This window comes from Pyricularia oryzae, chromosome 4 (assembly GCF_000002495.2).
Source record: "Pyricularia oryzae 70-15 chromosome 4, whole genome shotgun sequence".
Taxonomy (NCBI): Eukaryota; Fungi; Ascomycota; class Sordariomycetes; order Magnaporthales; family Pyriculariaceae; genus Pyricularia; species Pyricularia oryzae.
Genome location: NC_017851.1, coordinates 3,490,109 through 3,506,100, shown reverse-complemented (window position 1 = coordinate 3,506,100; position 15,992 = coordinate 3,490,109). Strand labels below are relative to the sequence as shown.

Below are 15,992 nucleotides of genomic sequence, written 5' to 3'. Positions count from 1 at the left end.
CCTCCAGCACATGGATGGTTAAACCAGGTTAGTCGCTATATGCAACCATGGTTCATCCATGTGCTCGAAGTAGAGGCTTGGCCACGTTTCTGTGGGCGTTTTGTTCTTTCTTCTTTTTTTGCCGACCTTACTTACAACCGTTTGGTTGGATACATATTGGGGTCTCTCTCTCATGGAAGTCAACATTTTTTTTTTCTTTTTTTCTTTTTTTTTTTTTTGACTATGTGGCTGCGCTCTTGATGTAAATTAGGCAACGCAGACCACCTCGTCTATCTAGGTTGTTCATTCTGATCTCGTGGTTCACAGAAAATCAAGTATACGATATCCTTTAGTTAAAACGAACCCCGGACACTGCATCGCCGCGTACCAATCTCGAATTGTTTGTTATTTGAGACCAAAAAATAGCTTGATATTAACAGTGCATCGAATCTGGTGATATCTTTATTGAATTGTTGAGGACCATATAAGGAGGTAGTTAGCTCTGAACATCTTGCCTCATTCTTTCACATCGCCAACCTCGTATGAATACACACCCAGCGGAACGAGGTAACTTCTGCCTCCAAAGAGAGGCCTGTTGATAGTCAATCGATTGAATTGAATCAATGACCTGGCGCGGCCGACGTGAGGTACCTACCTTACCCAAGGTACCTAGACCATGTAAGCAGGCACGATTGAAGTCGTGGCTCTTTGCAAATACAGTTGGGAGGCATCTGCACTGTATACTGTGGTTTCCTCTTTAATCAGCGCATCACCGCTAAGAACCACTGCTCCAGCTTGCCATGTCTACAAACAATGTACTACTTCTTAATACCCTAGACCAGACAGCCCGGACCATGATTTCCTCGTTGAACGTCGTCCTTTCGTCTCCGCCTCATTGAGAGCGATTCGCCTTACTATGCTCCATTGTAATCCTTCGAGCACTGCAGTCCTCGATCTTAGTTGCCCGACTGTATGCATCCACCGAGTCTGGCTTTGGCTCTCTTGAAGAAGTGCTAAGGCATCGGCGGAGGAGCAATTTGGTCCAAGCCCGAGATCGAATATACAAAATGTCGACGCCATGGTGGTTGGACAACCAGGTGGCTACCGCGAGCTCGCCTGAAAACACCAACAATTTGGTCGCCGTCTCTAATCAGATTGATACATCGGCGTCACCCTCGGGTCAGATATCCCAGAACTCTAACTACATGGCCAAGAAGCCAACTACAGAGCAGAGCCACTTCGACAAGTCTAGTCTCTTGCATATGAACTCTACAGAAACCGATAATTCAGGACAGCCTCTTCCGCGTCATGCAGTTCCACTATCAGCGCCAGAAGAAAAGGCTACTGGCTTCACATGGTCCGTTCCACCTGCTTGGGCCAAACATTCCTTGCGTCGTCAACAGCCTGGCGTGCCCCTCCAGAAGACTGAGTATTCGTAAGCAATCTTCCCAGAATGTGTTCTACCACGTTACGAGTCCTCAATCTTAGCATATATCCCGTAGATCATTGGCAGTTCCTCAACAGGGATCCCAAGCTGTCTCTATGTCCCCCATGCACATGGAGACGCAAGCACCCCCTTCACGACAGCCAAAGGATAGCGACGATCGTGTAGTTTTCAAGACCACCACCCCTCCTACCGAGTACCGACCGGTGGCTTCCATCAGCCGTCTACGTGTGGAGTCGGCAAGTCAAAAGTCAACTACGATCCATCCTCGAGGAGGCTATAATCTTGAAACAATGACTGAAAATGCGCCAATCGATTTACAGCAAGCGGCCAATGATGTTCCAGAGTCACCAAATCAAGAAACGGTGTACGGAATCCGGAAAGACAGATCAAGGAAGCCGACGAGATACATAGTGCCAGGAATTGTGTCTGACGAGGTTGCCACCAGTTCTCGGCCGTCCAGTGCTCGCAATAGCTCAGATCCGGCCGACAATCGCTTTTCCAGTCGAGATCGTGGTCACGATTTGGGATCCTCGAGTTTTGTATTGCAACCTAGCGCTCATACGATCCAGGGCAAGAGAAAACGCGATCGACCACAAAGGCCAACTCCAGAATACAACATTGTGATTGACTCACGAGGAACGCCCCTGAGGAGACCAGACTATGCAAGCTCCGTCGTGCGGCATAACGTAACTCACAGTATCTCCAAGCCCCGTCCGCTTGCTAATCGCGCAGAGCATCGGGTCCCAAGTCCTGGGAACAGCTCTACACTCTCAGATACAAACAGAGACGCCAAGGATATCCTCGAAAAGCTGAACCAAAAGCACGCAAGAATGTACGAGAATGAGCGAGCCCAGAGTGAACGCTTAGAAACTGTGAATACAGAGCTTCGTCGGAAATGTGCTTCGCAACAAGAGTGCATTCAAGACCAAGAATTCCGTCTGACTGGGCTTCTTCAGTCGGCAGCATCATGGGAACTTGAGAAGGAGAAACTAATCCAGGCTGTCAATTCTCAAAATGCTGAAAGAATTGACCAGGAGAGCAGGGTGCTCGACCTTCGCCGCTTGCTAGAAGAGGAACAGCTCAAAATCGAGGAACATTCCGAGCAGATCAAAGCTCAAGAAAAGACAATGTCAGATCTTCGAAACGATCGTCTTGGTCTTGAGGCTAAGAAGGCTAAACTTCATGAAAAAGCAGCCAGGATCAAAGAAACTATCAATGAAGCCATCAGAGAGCAGCAAGAGCTCCATCTGCGTAACAAGATGCGTTTAGAAGAGGTTATTTGTGAAGTCCGGCAGGAAGCACAGGATATGAAGGCCAATGTTGGTCTTGCGCTCACTAAGACAGATGAAGTACAAAAGCGTGTGTTGAATGCAGCAAGGGCGATCCGTCAAGAGAGTGCAGTGGCTCTCGCAGAGAGTGAGTGCTTTTACCAGGCTAGATAGTGGTTTTCGTCAGAGTGTTAACAGTGAAACTTGCTGACCGTATACAGGAGACGTCACTGTGAAGCATCTTACGGATCAACTCCTGGAGAAGGACGAACGTCTGGCTCATGAACAAGACACAGTCAGAAGGTTACTAGACGACTCTGGGAAAACCCATGCTCAACTTCAAGCTATGGAAACGAATCTTGCTACTCGCTTCAGCGATTTCTTGGAGCTTTATGAACAAGGTAAATATCGGCTTGCCAAGGACTCGCAGCGGCAACGTGATCTGGAATCCAAGTGAGTGAATGTATCTGCGGTTTCTTTCCTAACACGGATTCACCGTGGCATGTACTAAAGTCACAGCAGAGTAAACTTGCTTGCTGAAAGCCTGGCTGAAAATGCTTCACACTATGTGATCCAAACTGAAGCCTTGTCCGGCATAAACCTCAAGCTCACCGAATCAGTCGCGCCGTAAGTCATCTCTGCCATCATATGGTGCAATACAGTACTGACATACCCCAGACTTTTGCAAGAGATTGGCACCACGATTCCGAATCAATTGAGCCACATCGACACCCACTTAGAATTGCTGCAAACCCAGCACTCTGCAAGGGAGGATGCTCTCGTCATTGAATTAAAGGAATGCAAACAGGGTAACTCGGTGCTGGCGACAACTGTCGAGGAGAAGCACAACGAGTGTGACCGTCTCGAGGCCGAGATCTACAAGCTACAACACGATCTAGACGCAAAGACATGCGAAAACGCAGCACTGAAGGAGAAAGTGAAAGTTGGAGAGAAGCAGCTAACTTGCATGGCTGAAAAGCTAACTGAGGGCGAGCAGAGGTTGAGCGATGCCATCGAAAAGCATGCATCGGAGACCGAGCAGTGTCTAAAGCGTCTTGCAGAGTCAGAAGCTTCCTCAACAAACAACTGCCAAAGGGTTTCCAGCCTGGTGATAGACCTTGGGAAAGCTCGTAATGATGCAACGCAGGCTGGGCAGAAGCTTTATATAGCCCAGTCTGCTTGGAAATCGCAGTCACTCGCTGCCGACCAGAGGAGACATGAACTTGAAGCGCAAGTCAGCGAAAAGAAGGATGTGATACTTGAGCTAGAAGGCAAGTTGAACATGCTAAAAGCGCGACAGGAACAGGAACTAGCAAATGACAATGAAAGATTGGCGGCCAGAAAAGCTGAAAAGGAGCAAGACACCACCACGATCGAGCACCTAAATGCACAACTGGAACAAAAAGAACAAACTGTTCGGGATGCCGAGGATCGCTCCAATTCTCTCGTGAATGAGCTGTCCGAGATTCGAAAACGAGCGGCAGAGCTCGACCAGCTACTTGCTGGGAAAGTTGATGATGTGGCAAGCATACAAGCCTCTCTCGATTGTCGCACTTCCGAGTTACAATCATCAGAAGAGCGCCATCAATGCACGGCTGCTATTGTTGCCAGCCTCGAATCCAAGGTCAGTGAGCTGGAAGTCGCCCAGCAATCACTGGGTGCTGCCAGAGAACTGGAAACAGAGTGGCATAAATGGGTATCGGCTCTTTGTGAGAGACTCAAGGACTGGGTGATCCTGAAAAGTCCTACTGCTTCAAAGATATACCATCAACTGCTGAAGCAGCACGGCTTGGCGGGAGACACGCAGGAGTTTGTCGAACTAGCCAGTGTCTTCCTGGCAGTTTACCAATACTTGAAGCAGCAGGTTATTCCCAACACGCCGGGGATCTCAGAACTCGCTTTGATCTTCAAAAACGCTGAGGCCAAACGTGTCAAGCTAAACAGTCCACTGGAGGTACCATCTACTGTACTCGTGTCCGTTCAAGAGGAGAGAAACATTCGCAGGCGCAGTGTGCGGCCTGTTCCCATATTGAGACAGACGCAAACTGACATGCCGTCGACGCCGCAACCCGAGAGAGAACAGAAAGCAAGGTGTTCCACCAATCCTCATACCAAGAGCTTCAAGCGTCGGTCAAGCTTTCAGTCTAATACAGACAATCCTGGGCTTAACAACGTCACCCCGGATGCAAATCGAGAGGGGAATGAGAGAAACTCTGCCGTGCAATCTGTTGCTTCGAGGGGGCTTCAACCCCCGTTGCAACAGAGGTCACCGAATAAGATGGTGACTCGAAGTCGTCGAAGGCTGTTTGCTCCCAATGGTCACCAGTCCCAACCCTGAGATGACTCCTCATGGCTGGCAGCGGCCATTCAGCTTTGAGGACAGTAGCTTGGACTGCGCAACAAAAAGACTTGGCTCTTGTGAATTTTGCTCACTTGCTTTTAGTTTTGGAAGCTCCAAATATGCACTTGACTTGTATTTTGAAAATTTTGATGACATTGCTTTCAACTTAGCTTGAAATCTAGACAGACGGAGAGTCAGATTTGCTGGGGCGTAGAAAAGCTGATGTTTAGTCTACACGTAATATAGCACATGAACTTTGAGCTTGGCAGTGTAAAACAGCAGGCTCGTACTCTATGTGCTTTGTCTCCATAATCGTACAAATGTTATCCACACAAGGCATTTGAAACCGTGTGCTGTTTGCCTAAACCCGTCCGTTTCCCGGTATCTTTTAATGATTCTTAGCCATCCTACAACCCTATCACTTGCTTGATTTTCGTTTTTGTTCGAGAAACAAGACTTTTCTTCGCACTGCAGTTTCACTCAGGCGAGTTGCCACGATTGTTAGTGATTGTAGGTCGGGACCAGTGGCTGGCAAACTCGATGGGGATGGAAGGTTGTGATGGAGGAGCAACTCGTTCGCACCTATCGGGTCGTATTTGAGCATGCTTAACGGAGTCGAGGTTCTCGGCCTGGACATTTGGTAGAAGAAGCCGGTCATGGCCATAGATATGAGGCGCACGCCAATGATGCGAGACTTGACTGTTTCAGGGCGAGAATTTAGAAGTTAGCATGTGCTAGCCAGGGACGCTGGCCACCCAATTGAGGCTCAATGAGAGTCAAAAGAGCTTGCCTTTCTTAGCCATGGTGGCGGACACTGGTAGATCTGTAGATATCTACGTATCCAGTGCAGATGCGTTCGTTGTTCGGGCGTGGCGTTGGTAGACAAAATGCTCCAACTTCGTGCTTCTGTCTCTCCGCCGCCGAATCTTTCGCGAATGACGCGGGAATAGCCGCGCGCTGTAGGACTGTGGAGCAAATCCACTTCGTCGAGCAGGGGTGCCAGCCCACGTGATCGTAATGATTCTTGGGTGATTGGTGTTCCACCAGAAATAGGTAGGGGAGACTCGTTTGATTCCGACATCGCAACAAAAAATGTTCAAGCGTGTCTAAGATTTTGGTCTGGGAGCATATCTTGTACCAATTTGGCCTAGGCAGGTAGGGTAAGGTACCTGATTGTCATCTTACCCTTAACCTAGCCATTGGAAAGGTCATAAGGGTCGGTGCATCGTCTTACGGGCTGGAATGTACGTGTCGTTTGCTGCAGAGGGAATGCCACCCTTCGCGCCCTCAACAAAACCCGCATGGTATTCGTCAACTGGACTTGCTTTACCGACTTTCTTGCATTGAACGAGATTGACGATGCCAGAGAGTGAGTGAGTGATTGATCGACAGACTCGCTCACTTTGTCGTCGGTTCATGCCCGTACACAAAGGCCTCGAGCAATTCGGACCAGCCTTTTCAAATTTTCTTCAATCTGCCCATATAAAAATTCCCATCAGGCGCGACTTCGGGCAGCTGCTGCGACTTCGGCTTTGTTCATTTTCTGTCACAAGCTCTTCCGCCACTATGGCGTCGACAACGCTCTTGAGAGGTCGTGGACCTCGTGCAGCCGCCATTGGTGCTGCTACTGCGTCGGTCGCGTGTTCATGGCGGACAATTGCGACGGCTTGTCTAAGCCACAAACAAACGGGTAGGTTTCGTTCATTCGCTTGCTGTCTTGTCTTTCCGACCAGTGTGTTTGAGGTGAGAGCGGAATATGGCTGCTTGTTACCACTTGGCAGATGATATCAAGCGAGCGCTTGGAAGTCTCATGTGTATAAACTCCATGTCCAATGGTCTGTCTTTATATGTACAATTGGTGTACTGTGTATGCTGTACAAAGTATATGGACCCTGGATTTTCCAAGGTAATTACGAAGTATTTTACCTTCCATGCTCTACCACCTACTGTGCCAACTACATACGCACTGCTGGTGCGTGCCCATTCCTACCATCCGAGCTGTCTCTACCTACCCGACTTGAGTCGTCGATCAGGCTCCAATATACTTGGGGGGCTTTTCTTTTCTGTGTCATCGAAAGGTCACACAAGAATGTGATCACAGCTACTCTGCCTATTGGTCCAATGCAGTCGATGAGACCATCACTACCTTGCCCTTACATATCTACCTACCATCCAAGGTAAGGTAGCCATGCAGGCGCCTTAGGTACCTAAGGTACCTACCTAACGTACCTACTACACTCAAACCCAAGAAAACGGAACAGAATGGGGCGGGTCCTTAGCTTTGTTTTTGTCAACGAGGAAAGCCCATGAATAAGTATTCAAAATACCCTGAACGGCATAATAAACGTGGGCCTTGATCCACCACCCCTCGAGACTATTTTCATGCAGCGATCCCTTTCATCAACGCTTTGCAGGAGTCGATGTACCGTACCCTAACTGCCCGCCCTACCCACTCACTGCACTAAACTGGCGGCACATCTTTGTTAGTCACATTGGTATTGCCTCACCAAACGAACTGAAGTTTCTTCATCTGGTTAGCCACATACCTACCTCATCCACCCATATCATCCATTATTCTACTTAGCACTTTATCGCTTGTCTAGTTCTCGTACCTACCTAGGTACCTACCTACCTTAGGTAGTTGTCTTTTTGCATTGAAAATATAGAGAAAGAGCCACCCCGTCCTCCCCACTAACAAGTTGACCCCCCACCACGCCACTCAGCAGCCGCAAACACTTCTTTACCGAAGCAGCAGTACTTTAATTCCGCATACTCCCTCAAGCTCCAACATCAACAAGACAACCCCCACCCCCGAATACAATTCACCAGGAAAATGTCTTCAACCTCGAGGCGCAGATTAAACCATGACAACATCAACCCTCATGTCAAGGCTGCCAAATATGCAGTGAGGGGTGAGCTCGCCGTCAAGAGCGAGGAGTTCCGTGCAAAGCTCACAAACGGTGACTCCGACTTGCCTTTCAAGGAGGTCATCTCGGCCAATATCGGAAACCCCCAGCAGCTGGACCAGAAGCCCATCACCTTCTTCCGCCAGGTCCTCAGCATCTTGGAGAACCCACTCCTCCTTGATCACGAGGATGTTCTCCTGAACCACCTCGGCTACAAGTCCGACGTTGTTGCCCGGGCAAAGTGGCTTCTCAGCAAGGTTGGGTCCGTCGGCGCATATAGCGCCAGCAACGGTGCTCCGGCCATCCGCCAGAGCATTGCCGACTTCCTAGAGAGTGGGTTCCAATCATTTCTTCCCAACGCCGAGACGCAGGCTGTTGTTGCCCCTGACATGAAAAGCTCTGACGATTTCTTATAGGGCGTGATGGATTTCCCGCCAAGGAATCCGATATTTACCTGTCTGCCGGTGCATCATCTGGCGTCAACACTCTTCTTCACGTCATTTGCTCAGACAAGAACTCTGGCGTGCTTGTCCCCATCCCGCAGTACCCCTTGTACACAGCGTCGCTGTCCCTGCTTGACGCGCAATGCGTGCCTTACTACTTGGACGAGTCCAAGAACTGGGGCACCAGCATGGAGACCATCAGGGCTGCCCATGATGAGGCCAAGGCCAAGGGTACCGATGTGCGCGCCATCGTCGTCATCAACCCTGGAAACCCTACCGGTGCCTCGCTGTCCGAGGAGGACATCCGTGGCATCATCGAGCTCGCGCGTGCTGAGCGTCTCGTCGTGATGGCGGACGAGGTGTATCAGACCAACGTGTTTGTTGGCAAGTTCCACTCATTCAAGCGGGTCCTCCGCCAGCTGCAGAAGGAGAACCCTGACGGCAAGTATGATGAGGTTGAGCTCGCATCGCTGCACTCTGTATCCAAGGGCATGGTAGGCGAGTGTGGCCACCGTGGCGGCTACTTTGAGCTCGTCAACTTTGACGAGAAGGTGCAGGCTGAGATTTACAAGTTTGTCTCTATCATGCTGTGCGCCCCCGTCATCGGCCAGTGCCTGGTCGAGCTCATGGTCAACCCGCCCAAGGAGGGCGAGCCCAGCTACGAGCTGTACAAAAAGGAGTACGACGGCATCTTTGAGGGCCTCAAGGCACGCGCCACCGCCTTGCACAAGGCCTTTGCCGAGATGGAGGGCGTCGAGTGCGACACTCCCCAAGGCTCAATGTACCTCTTCCCGACCATCAACGTCCCTCAGAAGGCTGCCGCCGAGGCCGAGAAGGAGGGCCGTACGCCCGACGAGTTTTACTGCATGCGTCTGCTCGAGGCCACGGGCGTCTGTGTCGTGCCTGGCAGCGGATTCGGGCAGAAGCCCGGCACCCTCCACCTACGCACCACTTTCCTCGCTCCCGGTACAGAGTGGGTGGGCAGCATTGTCAAGTTTCACAAGGAGTTCATGGACAAGTACAGGTAGATATGTGAATGGGAGGCATTTGACGACGGAGTTCATCAAGGTGACGTTTTCTTATCCTTTCATCTATTTTATTTTCTGTTCTTTTTTTCTTTTGCTGGTCTGGAAATCGAACTGGGGATATGGGCTACACAGCCTTGGCGACAGGGGTCATATCGCAAGACATTATACACGGCCACCAATCTCCCTGTAGATAACTGAACAATAGATGTCTGGCATGAAATGAGTTTTGGCCCCTCCTCGGGAGTGCAGATTTGAAAAGACCCCACTATGTGAAGTCCTTCCTTGGGATTACTTCGGTTGTCTTGTCTATTTATCATACATCTAGATAACGACACAATTTGACCCCCCTTTCCCTCCACCCAAGTTCCATTGCGCCTGTCTCCTGACCAGCTTCCTAGGTCTATCTCGCCCAGAGTGACCGCCAAAGCATGCGTGAGAAATCATGTGAGCCCTTGTTTCAGCTATCCTGGCCCCCTATGGAACGAGAGAATACAAATGCTGGCTGGACCTTGCTCAGGCTAAAGAGCCGGGATTCCCAGCCTCGGTATCTGACACTCAGTTTTGTTCCTGATTCCCTCGATATTATGCCCTCTCGCTGCCGCGCAGCCTTACTGCCTGGCCGTACTTTTGCAGTTTGGTAATGAGCTGATCGCCCTGCTTCACTACATCCTGATATTGCTTGTTCTTGTCGTCGGGGCGATTCGTCTCGATGATGCCGTTGCCCGTGACGCGATCAATGGTACATGAGATCCGGCCAGCCGCGACGAACTTGGCCAAATCGCTACAATCACACTCGTTGTGTTAGTACAACATTCTTCCAAGTGGAGAATATGACGAAAGAATCCTTATGGGTACGTACCGGTCGAGGAACTCAATTGTGACGCCGAAGTCGTTGGCCATACTGTCGAGACCAACAACACGGTAGCTCTGCAGGAGTTGCTGGTAAGCACGAAGCCGCATCTCCCGAATGAACCAGTTCTTGTGCTCGTGCAGATAACGGTCCTGGGTCAAGAACTGCTCCTCAACAAGTGCCAATGCTTGGAAGAATTGCTTGTAGTTGCCCGTGTACAGACTGCTGACAAGCTGGGCGAGCGGCGAGAAGTCAACAGCAAGCTCGGCATCGGGTTGGTCAGTACTAGTGCCGAGGGTGGTCAAGTTGACGACAGCAGTGGCGCCGGACGCTTTGCTAGGGGCGGCAGCTCCGCTGGGCGAGCTGTCGGACATCTCATCATCGGCCCCGGGACCCGCCGAGATGGCCCCTGTCAACGCAAGCAGCTTGTCCTCACCGTCGCCTAGGATGGCCTTGATCTCGGGAGCATCGACGACTTTGGACTTGAACTCGACGCGCTTGAGACTGACAGAGCCGGCAAGAACCGAGTATACAACCAAGTTGGTGTAGGTGCAAAGCTCGTATGAAGTAAAGGTCGACAGACTGTCAAGGAGAAGAGGGGCGGCAAGGCTGTAGGAGCGGACAGTAAGAAGGTGGATACCTTCGTAGGCCTTGAGGCGGTTACGGCGGTCCCAGTCGCCGCCAGCATCGACCAGAGTCTTGGCCCGCTCAACCTGCTTCTTCACCAGCTGCTTGTCGCCGTAGAAAAGACCCATGCGGATTATTGCTAGTACCAAGTCGATCTTGGTTCCCAGGATGCCGGTATTCTCAAAGACCAGTTCGTAGGCAGCGATCGCTTTCTCCTGTGACAGTGCAAGAAATGGTCATCGACGTCAGTAGGTGCGGTTGCCAAAGGACATCCCCAAGTAGCGAGACTCGCCAGTACAAGTCGTCTCCCAGCAGCTACATACCTTGTCGCCAACCCTCGCCCAGAAATCAGCCCTCTTTCCCCTTGCCGCCTGAATTTCTGTCTCGCCGGCCTTCTCAACAGCTTCGTCCTCTTCCTTTTGAAACTCCTCTAGCTCGGCATCATTATCCGCCTTGAGCTTCTGGTATAGACCCTCGTCCCAGGTCAGGTTCACGCTGGTTATGGGCCTGTTGGTGGAGATCATGCCGACGGCGCTGGACTTCCTGCTCAGGGGCTTTCCGGGAGCGCTTGAGCCACCCTCGCCGACGACGTTGAGGATGCCCTCAATCGGGTGCGCCAGGTACCTGTACAGAGGGGCCATTTTGTGCTCGTTGATGGCATCCTGCAGGCTCTTGGCCGCCGCCTGTTGGGCTGCCCCACCTGCGTACGAGTTCGTAAGAGTAAAGACGTGCTGTGCGAGTGGCAACAGCGGCCATTTTGCGTATTGGGGATCCGAGCCCATGGTTGTTGCTTGTCGACAAGTTTGCTATTGCCTATTGTTGGATATGGTGGGCTCGACCAAGTCGTAATCCCAGGAAAAGGTGGTTTCTTAAGTCGGCACTGAAGCGATTATCGAATGGATCGGGCGGCGCGAGAACTAATTTGTAATGCTCTTTTTTTTGCCTTCCGGTGAGTTTCGGCGGACAGATGCAATATTGAGGTTGATGATGGATGAGATGTTGTTTGGGAGGGATGGTATGGGAGAAGGTGTGATGGTAGGAGCTGTCCGCTTTGGTGCCGCCGCAAGTGGCTGCTGTGGGTCCACCGATGAGGATCTGGGCGGGTTGGTCGGTAGCTGAGCTGAGGTACCTACAGGCGGCAAAGCTCACGCGTCAGCGTTAATTGTTCCCTGGTGGTTTGACTGCGCACGGACGTCCGGGCAATCAAGGTTACATGTGCTGTTGGAACTCACCAGATTAGATAATACAAATGTCCTTCATCAACCACGACATTGTTTCTTTCCAATTAACCCTTCCGATTCTTTGCCTCATCAGATTCAATTTTTGAGCTAATTGAATAAACAGGAAACTGGCAACAAATCACGCACGCCATCTACCTGCTCTCAAAAAACATCGCCTTCACTTACTTGAGCTTCAAGACTGGACCGGACCATTCAACTTCTGAGCGGCAATATCGTACGTGCTCTTCACTTGATATCATTTCCAAAAATGGCAGGCGGAGCAGACCTGGACGAGCCGCCGAGGCAATCCGACAGCACCACCGACCGAAAGCGACCTGCAGATTCAACACATGAGATAGGCTCTGCCGATGTGCCCAGAGATCGAGCAGGCAACAAGACTTATGATATCAGCAAGCTAGAGCCCGCACGCAAGCGGCAGCGCTCCAAGTCGCCTAGTGGTGAAGCTGCTCCCAGGAAGCTCAAGCGACCTGGCGCTCGTGCAACTATTTCGGAAGCAGATCGCAAGGCCGCGAGGGAACGCGCACTCGAGCGTGAGCGATTGGCTCGGGAGGCCGCCACAGCAGATGAGGAGCGTCAGCAGATCAATGATGTAGTCAAAGCTCACTACAACGCCGTACCAGAGAGGGGTCGCGATTGGCGCAAGACCGATAGTCGTATCAAGGGTCTCCGCTCGTTCAACAACTGGATCAAGAGCTGCATCATTCAGAAATTCTCTCCTGACGAGGACCACCAGCCAGGAAGGGGCGGTGGTCCCAGCATACTAGTACTGGACATGGGTTGTGGCAAGGGTGGTGATCTGGGCAAATGGCAACAGGCCCCTCAGCACGTTGAGCTGTACGTCGGCATGGATCCTGCCGATGTGAGTATCGACCAGGCTAGGGACCGCTATCGCAGCATGAGCAGCCGGGGTGGCCGCGGTGGAAGGGGAGGACGTGGTGGTGGTCGTGGTCCGGCTAGGTTATTCGAGGCCCGCTTTCACGTCAAGGATTGCTTTGGCGAGCCCATCAGCGACATTGACATCATACGTCAGGTTGGCTTTGAGAGCGGACCCCACGGTGGTGGGCGTGGCTTTGATGTTGTCAGCATGATGTTTTGTATGCACTATGCATTCGAGACGGAGCAAAAGGCACGCCAGATGCTTAAAAATGTCGCAGGGGCTCTGAGGAAAGGTGGACGCCTCATTGGTGCTATTCCCAACTCGGACGTCATCAGTACCAAAGTCCGCGAGCACAATGAACGCATGGTAGAAATGAAGAAAAAACAGGCAGAGGCTGGTGACGGTTCAAAGAAAGATGACGGTGGCGATGCCGAGGAGGGCGAGCTTGACGAGCCAGAGGTTGAGAAGTCGGCAGAATGGGGCAATGATATTTACCGGGTCAGGTTCCCGGGGAAGACGCCGGAGGACGGCATTTTCCGTCCACCTTTCGGTTGGAAGTATAACTTCTTTTTGCACGAGGCAGTCGAAGAGGTCCCTGAGTATGTGGTACCATGGGAGGCTTTCCGTGCCTTGGCCGAAGATTACAACCTGGAGCTGCAGTGGCACCGAAGTTTCAAAGAGATTTGGGATCAAGAGAAGGATGACCGAACCCTCGGCCCCTTGAGTGAGAGGATGCATGTGCGAGACAGGAATACCGGCGAACTGCTGGTCAGCCCTGAGGAGCTGGAGGCTGCGAATTTCTACGTTGGCTTCTGCTTTTACAAGGTCTAGCTACACTAGCGATGGCTTGTTTTTTTGAAAGCCCTGCGCTGGTCCCGCTGGCACGATTATGACTTGGTCAATCAAGTATTAGATCACAGATAGACAGTTACTACTGAAACACCCAGCGTCTGCGCTGGTGATGATTTATACTGGTGGGGCACGGCCAAAGTAGAAGCTTTCTACCATACCTTTGAGAATACGTGGTACTCAACGGGATGTATGAAAAGGTTTGTCTGATGTTACTACGCAGCACTATTTCATACTACCACGTAATTACGTGACTGGAACTTCTGTGCTGACCAATTTCGTCTGATGTCGATACATACAGTAGACTCGTTCCGCCGCTGCTGGGTCATACATCGTACTTTTTTTTTTCTTTTTTTTCCTTTTTTTCTTTTTTTGCTACATTACGCCTCGTCAGTACGCCCAGGGATTCTAACCTTTCTGACTGAAGTGTCAAAGTGCCTTGGCTGATGTCGTCGTTCCCCCACATCAGGTTGGAGCTTGGGCCTGCTCTAGTTGAGAAACATTGCCACGCACACTGATACGACTTTATGCATGTGTTTCGACCCCTATTTTTTGTGGGTGATGTGTACCTATCTATGCACGAAATGCGCAGTTCCCAATTTCAATGGATACCATCGCAGCGTCTGTGCACGACGCGTCGTCTGGCGACCTTAACTGAGGCAAACAAGTTTGTTCCATAATATCGCACAATGCGGTTTTGTCTTGTTGTGTTCCCGAATCCTGCACCTCCAGCCTGGCGGTAACATATCTGCAGTTAGAGAATTTCCGACGTGGTTCTGCAACAGGTCTCACCAATAATTTCTTAACATCAAGCGAACAGGCTTGGATTGCCGTTGTTTGCCTGGAGGAAGTCCTCGGCCGCAGCGGAAGCGGGAAAAGACATGGCCCGATGACTTCCGAGGGTCAATGAACCCCGTTGCCGGACGGTGGACAATATGGTACAGAACTGTTAAAACGGGCCGAGTCAAGACTTTTTTTTTTTTTCCTTCCTGTAATTCCGGCAGAGGAAAACTGTTTCGGATGGTCCGAGCCTGCCTTGCCTGGCACTTACTGGCAAGCACATGGGATGGAGTCGCTCGCGTGCCCTGACATGAGAGGTGGGGACTGAGTTGGAGGTACAGGCGACGAATATTCAGGCACGAACAGTCCTGTTCTCTTCATCAATCATGCCGGGTGCTTGTTGTGCCCACAGAGCCCCACAAGCTGACCACCCGGGAGAGGATCCGGGGGTTCCGTTCCCCAGGGTCAGTGGTCTTGGAATTCGGTTATGTGGTCGAACCGTCAAGGTGAAAGAGCCCAGTTCCCGTGTCAAACAAGCATACAGTCTGCCTGCGAAACCCCTGCTTGCACTGCCAATGTCTAATAGCACGGCATGGCAGCCTGACGGTCGACCGATTCAAACTCTTGAAATAGATCCGAGGAACTCACAGTGGGTAAAGAGAGTAGTTCACATAGTCAAGCCATAGGGGATTTGCCCAAAAACATTTATTGTCATTACTCTCCACCACTAATTAGTCGGGCTGACCGAAGGTTTCAGGGTCAAGGGATGCCCGTCGAGAAAAGAGTAGAAGATGGACAGAAAAAGGAGAAAGGAAGGGAAAAGGGGGAGGAAACAATCGCATAAACCCAGTCGACTTGTATCTTCTACAGTCTACCACCTCAACTCCAACATTGCTGAACGGATGAGTTTATTAGACTACCTCTAGCAAGACATATATCAAAGTCAAATGACGGGTGTCACCAATGATTTGAAGCGAACAAGCAGAGAAAGATATCAAAGTTGCAAGTCAACCCAGATAGATGGCAGAGACTATGTAGCCCCTGAAGAAAAAAAAAGAGTGAACCATGTCACTTCAGTACCAGCGGCCCAGCCTCCGCTGCTTTGCATGTCACCAGGATTTCTGCGTCGGTTAACGGTGATTCCAGGAGGCAGCCCATCTAATTAACTACCTGACCTAGTCGATTTTTAGCAGGCTGCATCTACCGTAGTGATCTATGGAAAAAAACGAGTGTTTTCTGGAATCGGAAAACAGACAAGGGACAAGGATAAAAAAAGAGAAAAAAAAAAAGGGGGGGGGGGGGTGAGCACAGGATTAAGGGACCGCACCATCGATATTGTTAGGGTAGCACGGGCTA

The 15,992-nt window shown here is 50.9% G+C and overlaps 6 protein-coding genes across 6 annotated transcripts; 4 read left to right on the top strand and 2 right to left on the bottom strand.

Moving 5' to 3' along the window:
* Positions 1-1,051: 1,051 nt before the first annotated feature.
* Positions 1,052-4,842, top strand: MGG_12819 (uncharacterized protein; the record flags this gene model as incomplete). Its single annotated transcript, XM_003717011.1, has 7 exons — positions 1,052-1,414; positions 1,482-2,298; positions 2,383-2,842; positions 2,916-3,147; positions 3,217-3,321; positions 3,373-4,648; positions 4,771-4,842. The coding sequence occupies exons 1-7, from the start codon at positions 1,185-1,187 to the stop codon at positions 4,840-4,842; spliced, it is 3,192 nt and encodes a 1,063-aa protein (XP_003717059.1). The 5' UTR covers positions 1,052-1,184.
* A 275-nt stretch (positions 4,843-5,117) lies between these two features.
* MGG_14850 (uncharacterized protein) lies at positions 5,118-6,116 on the bottom strand (the record flags this gene model as incomplete). Its single annotated transcript, XM_003717010.1, has 3 exons — positions 5,118-5,503; positions 5,618-5,734; positions 5,826-6,116. 2 exons carry the CDS (start codon positions 6,114-6,116, stop codon positions 5,690-5,692), a joined length of 336 nt encoding a protein of 111 aa, XP_003717058.1. The 3' UTR covers positions 5,118-5,503; positions 5,618-5,689.
* A 222-nt stretch (positions 6,117-6,338) lies between these two features.
* MGG_14851 (uncharacterized protein) lies at positions 6,339-7,238 on the top strand (the record flags this gene model as incomplete). Its single annotated transcript, XM_003717009.1, has 3 exons — positions 6,339-6,725; positions 6,918-7,007; positions 7,213-7,238. The coding sequence occupies exons 1-3, from the start codon at positions 6,602-6,604 to the stop codon at positions 7,236-7,238; spliced, it is 240 nt and encodes a 79-aa protein (XP_003717057.1). The 5' UTR covers positions 6,339-6,601.
* Positions 7,239-7,868: 630 nt separating this feature from the next.
* MGG_06503 (uncharacterized protein) lies at positions 7,869-9,412 on the top strand (the record flags this gene model as incomplete). The annotated part of the gene is made up of 2 exons (XM_003717008.1): positions 7,869-8,274; positions 8,358-9,412. 2 exons carry the CDS (start codon positions 7,869-7,871, stop codon positions 9,410-9,412), a joined length of 1,461 nt encoding a protein of 486 aa, XP_003717056.1.
* Positions 9,413-9,581: 169 nt separating this feature from the next.
* MGG_06504 (26S proteasome regulatory subunit RPN7) lies at positions 9,582-12,034 on the bottom strand. Its single transcript, XM_003717007.1, has 3 exons — positions 11,213-12,034; positions 10,272-11,104; positions 9,582-10,193 (listed from the first exon to the last, which is right to left on the bottom strand). Exons 1-3 carry the CDS (start codon positions 11,669-11,671, stop codon positions 9,995-9,997), a joined length of 1,491 nt encoding a protein of 496 aa, XP_003717055.1. The 5' UTR covers positions 11,672-12,034; the 3' UTR covers positions 9,582-9,994.
* Positions 12,035-12,133: 99 nt separating this feature from the next.
* MGG_06505 (mRNA cap guanine-N7 methyltransferase) lies at positions 12,134-14,251 on the top strand. The gene has a single exon (XM_003717006.1). The coding sequence runs from the start codon at positions 12,378-12,380 to the stop codon at positions 13,836-13,838; it is 1,461 nt and encodes a 486-aa protein (XP_003717054.1). The 5' UTR covers positions 12,134-12,377; the 3' UTR covers positions 13,839-14,251.
* Positions 14,252-15,992: the final 1,741 nt, after the last annotated feature.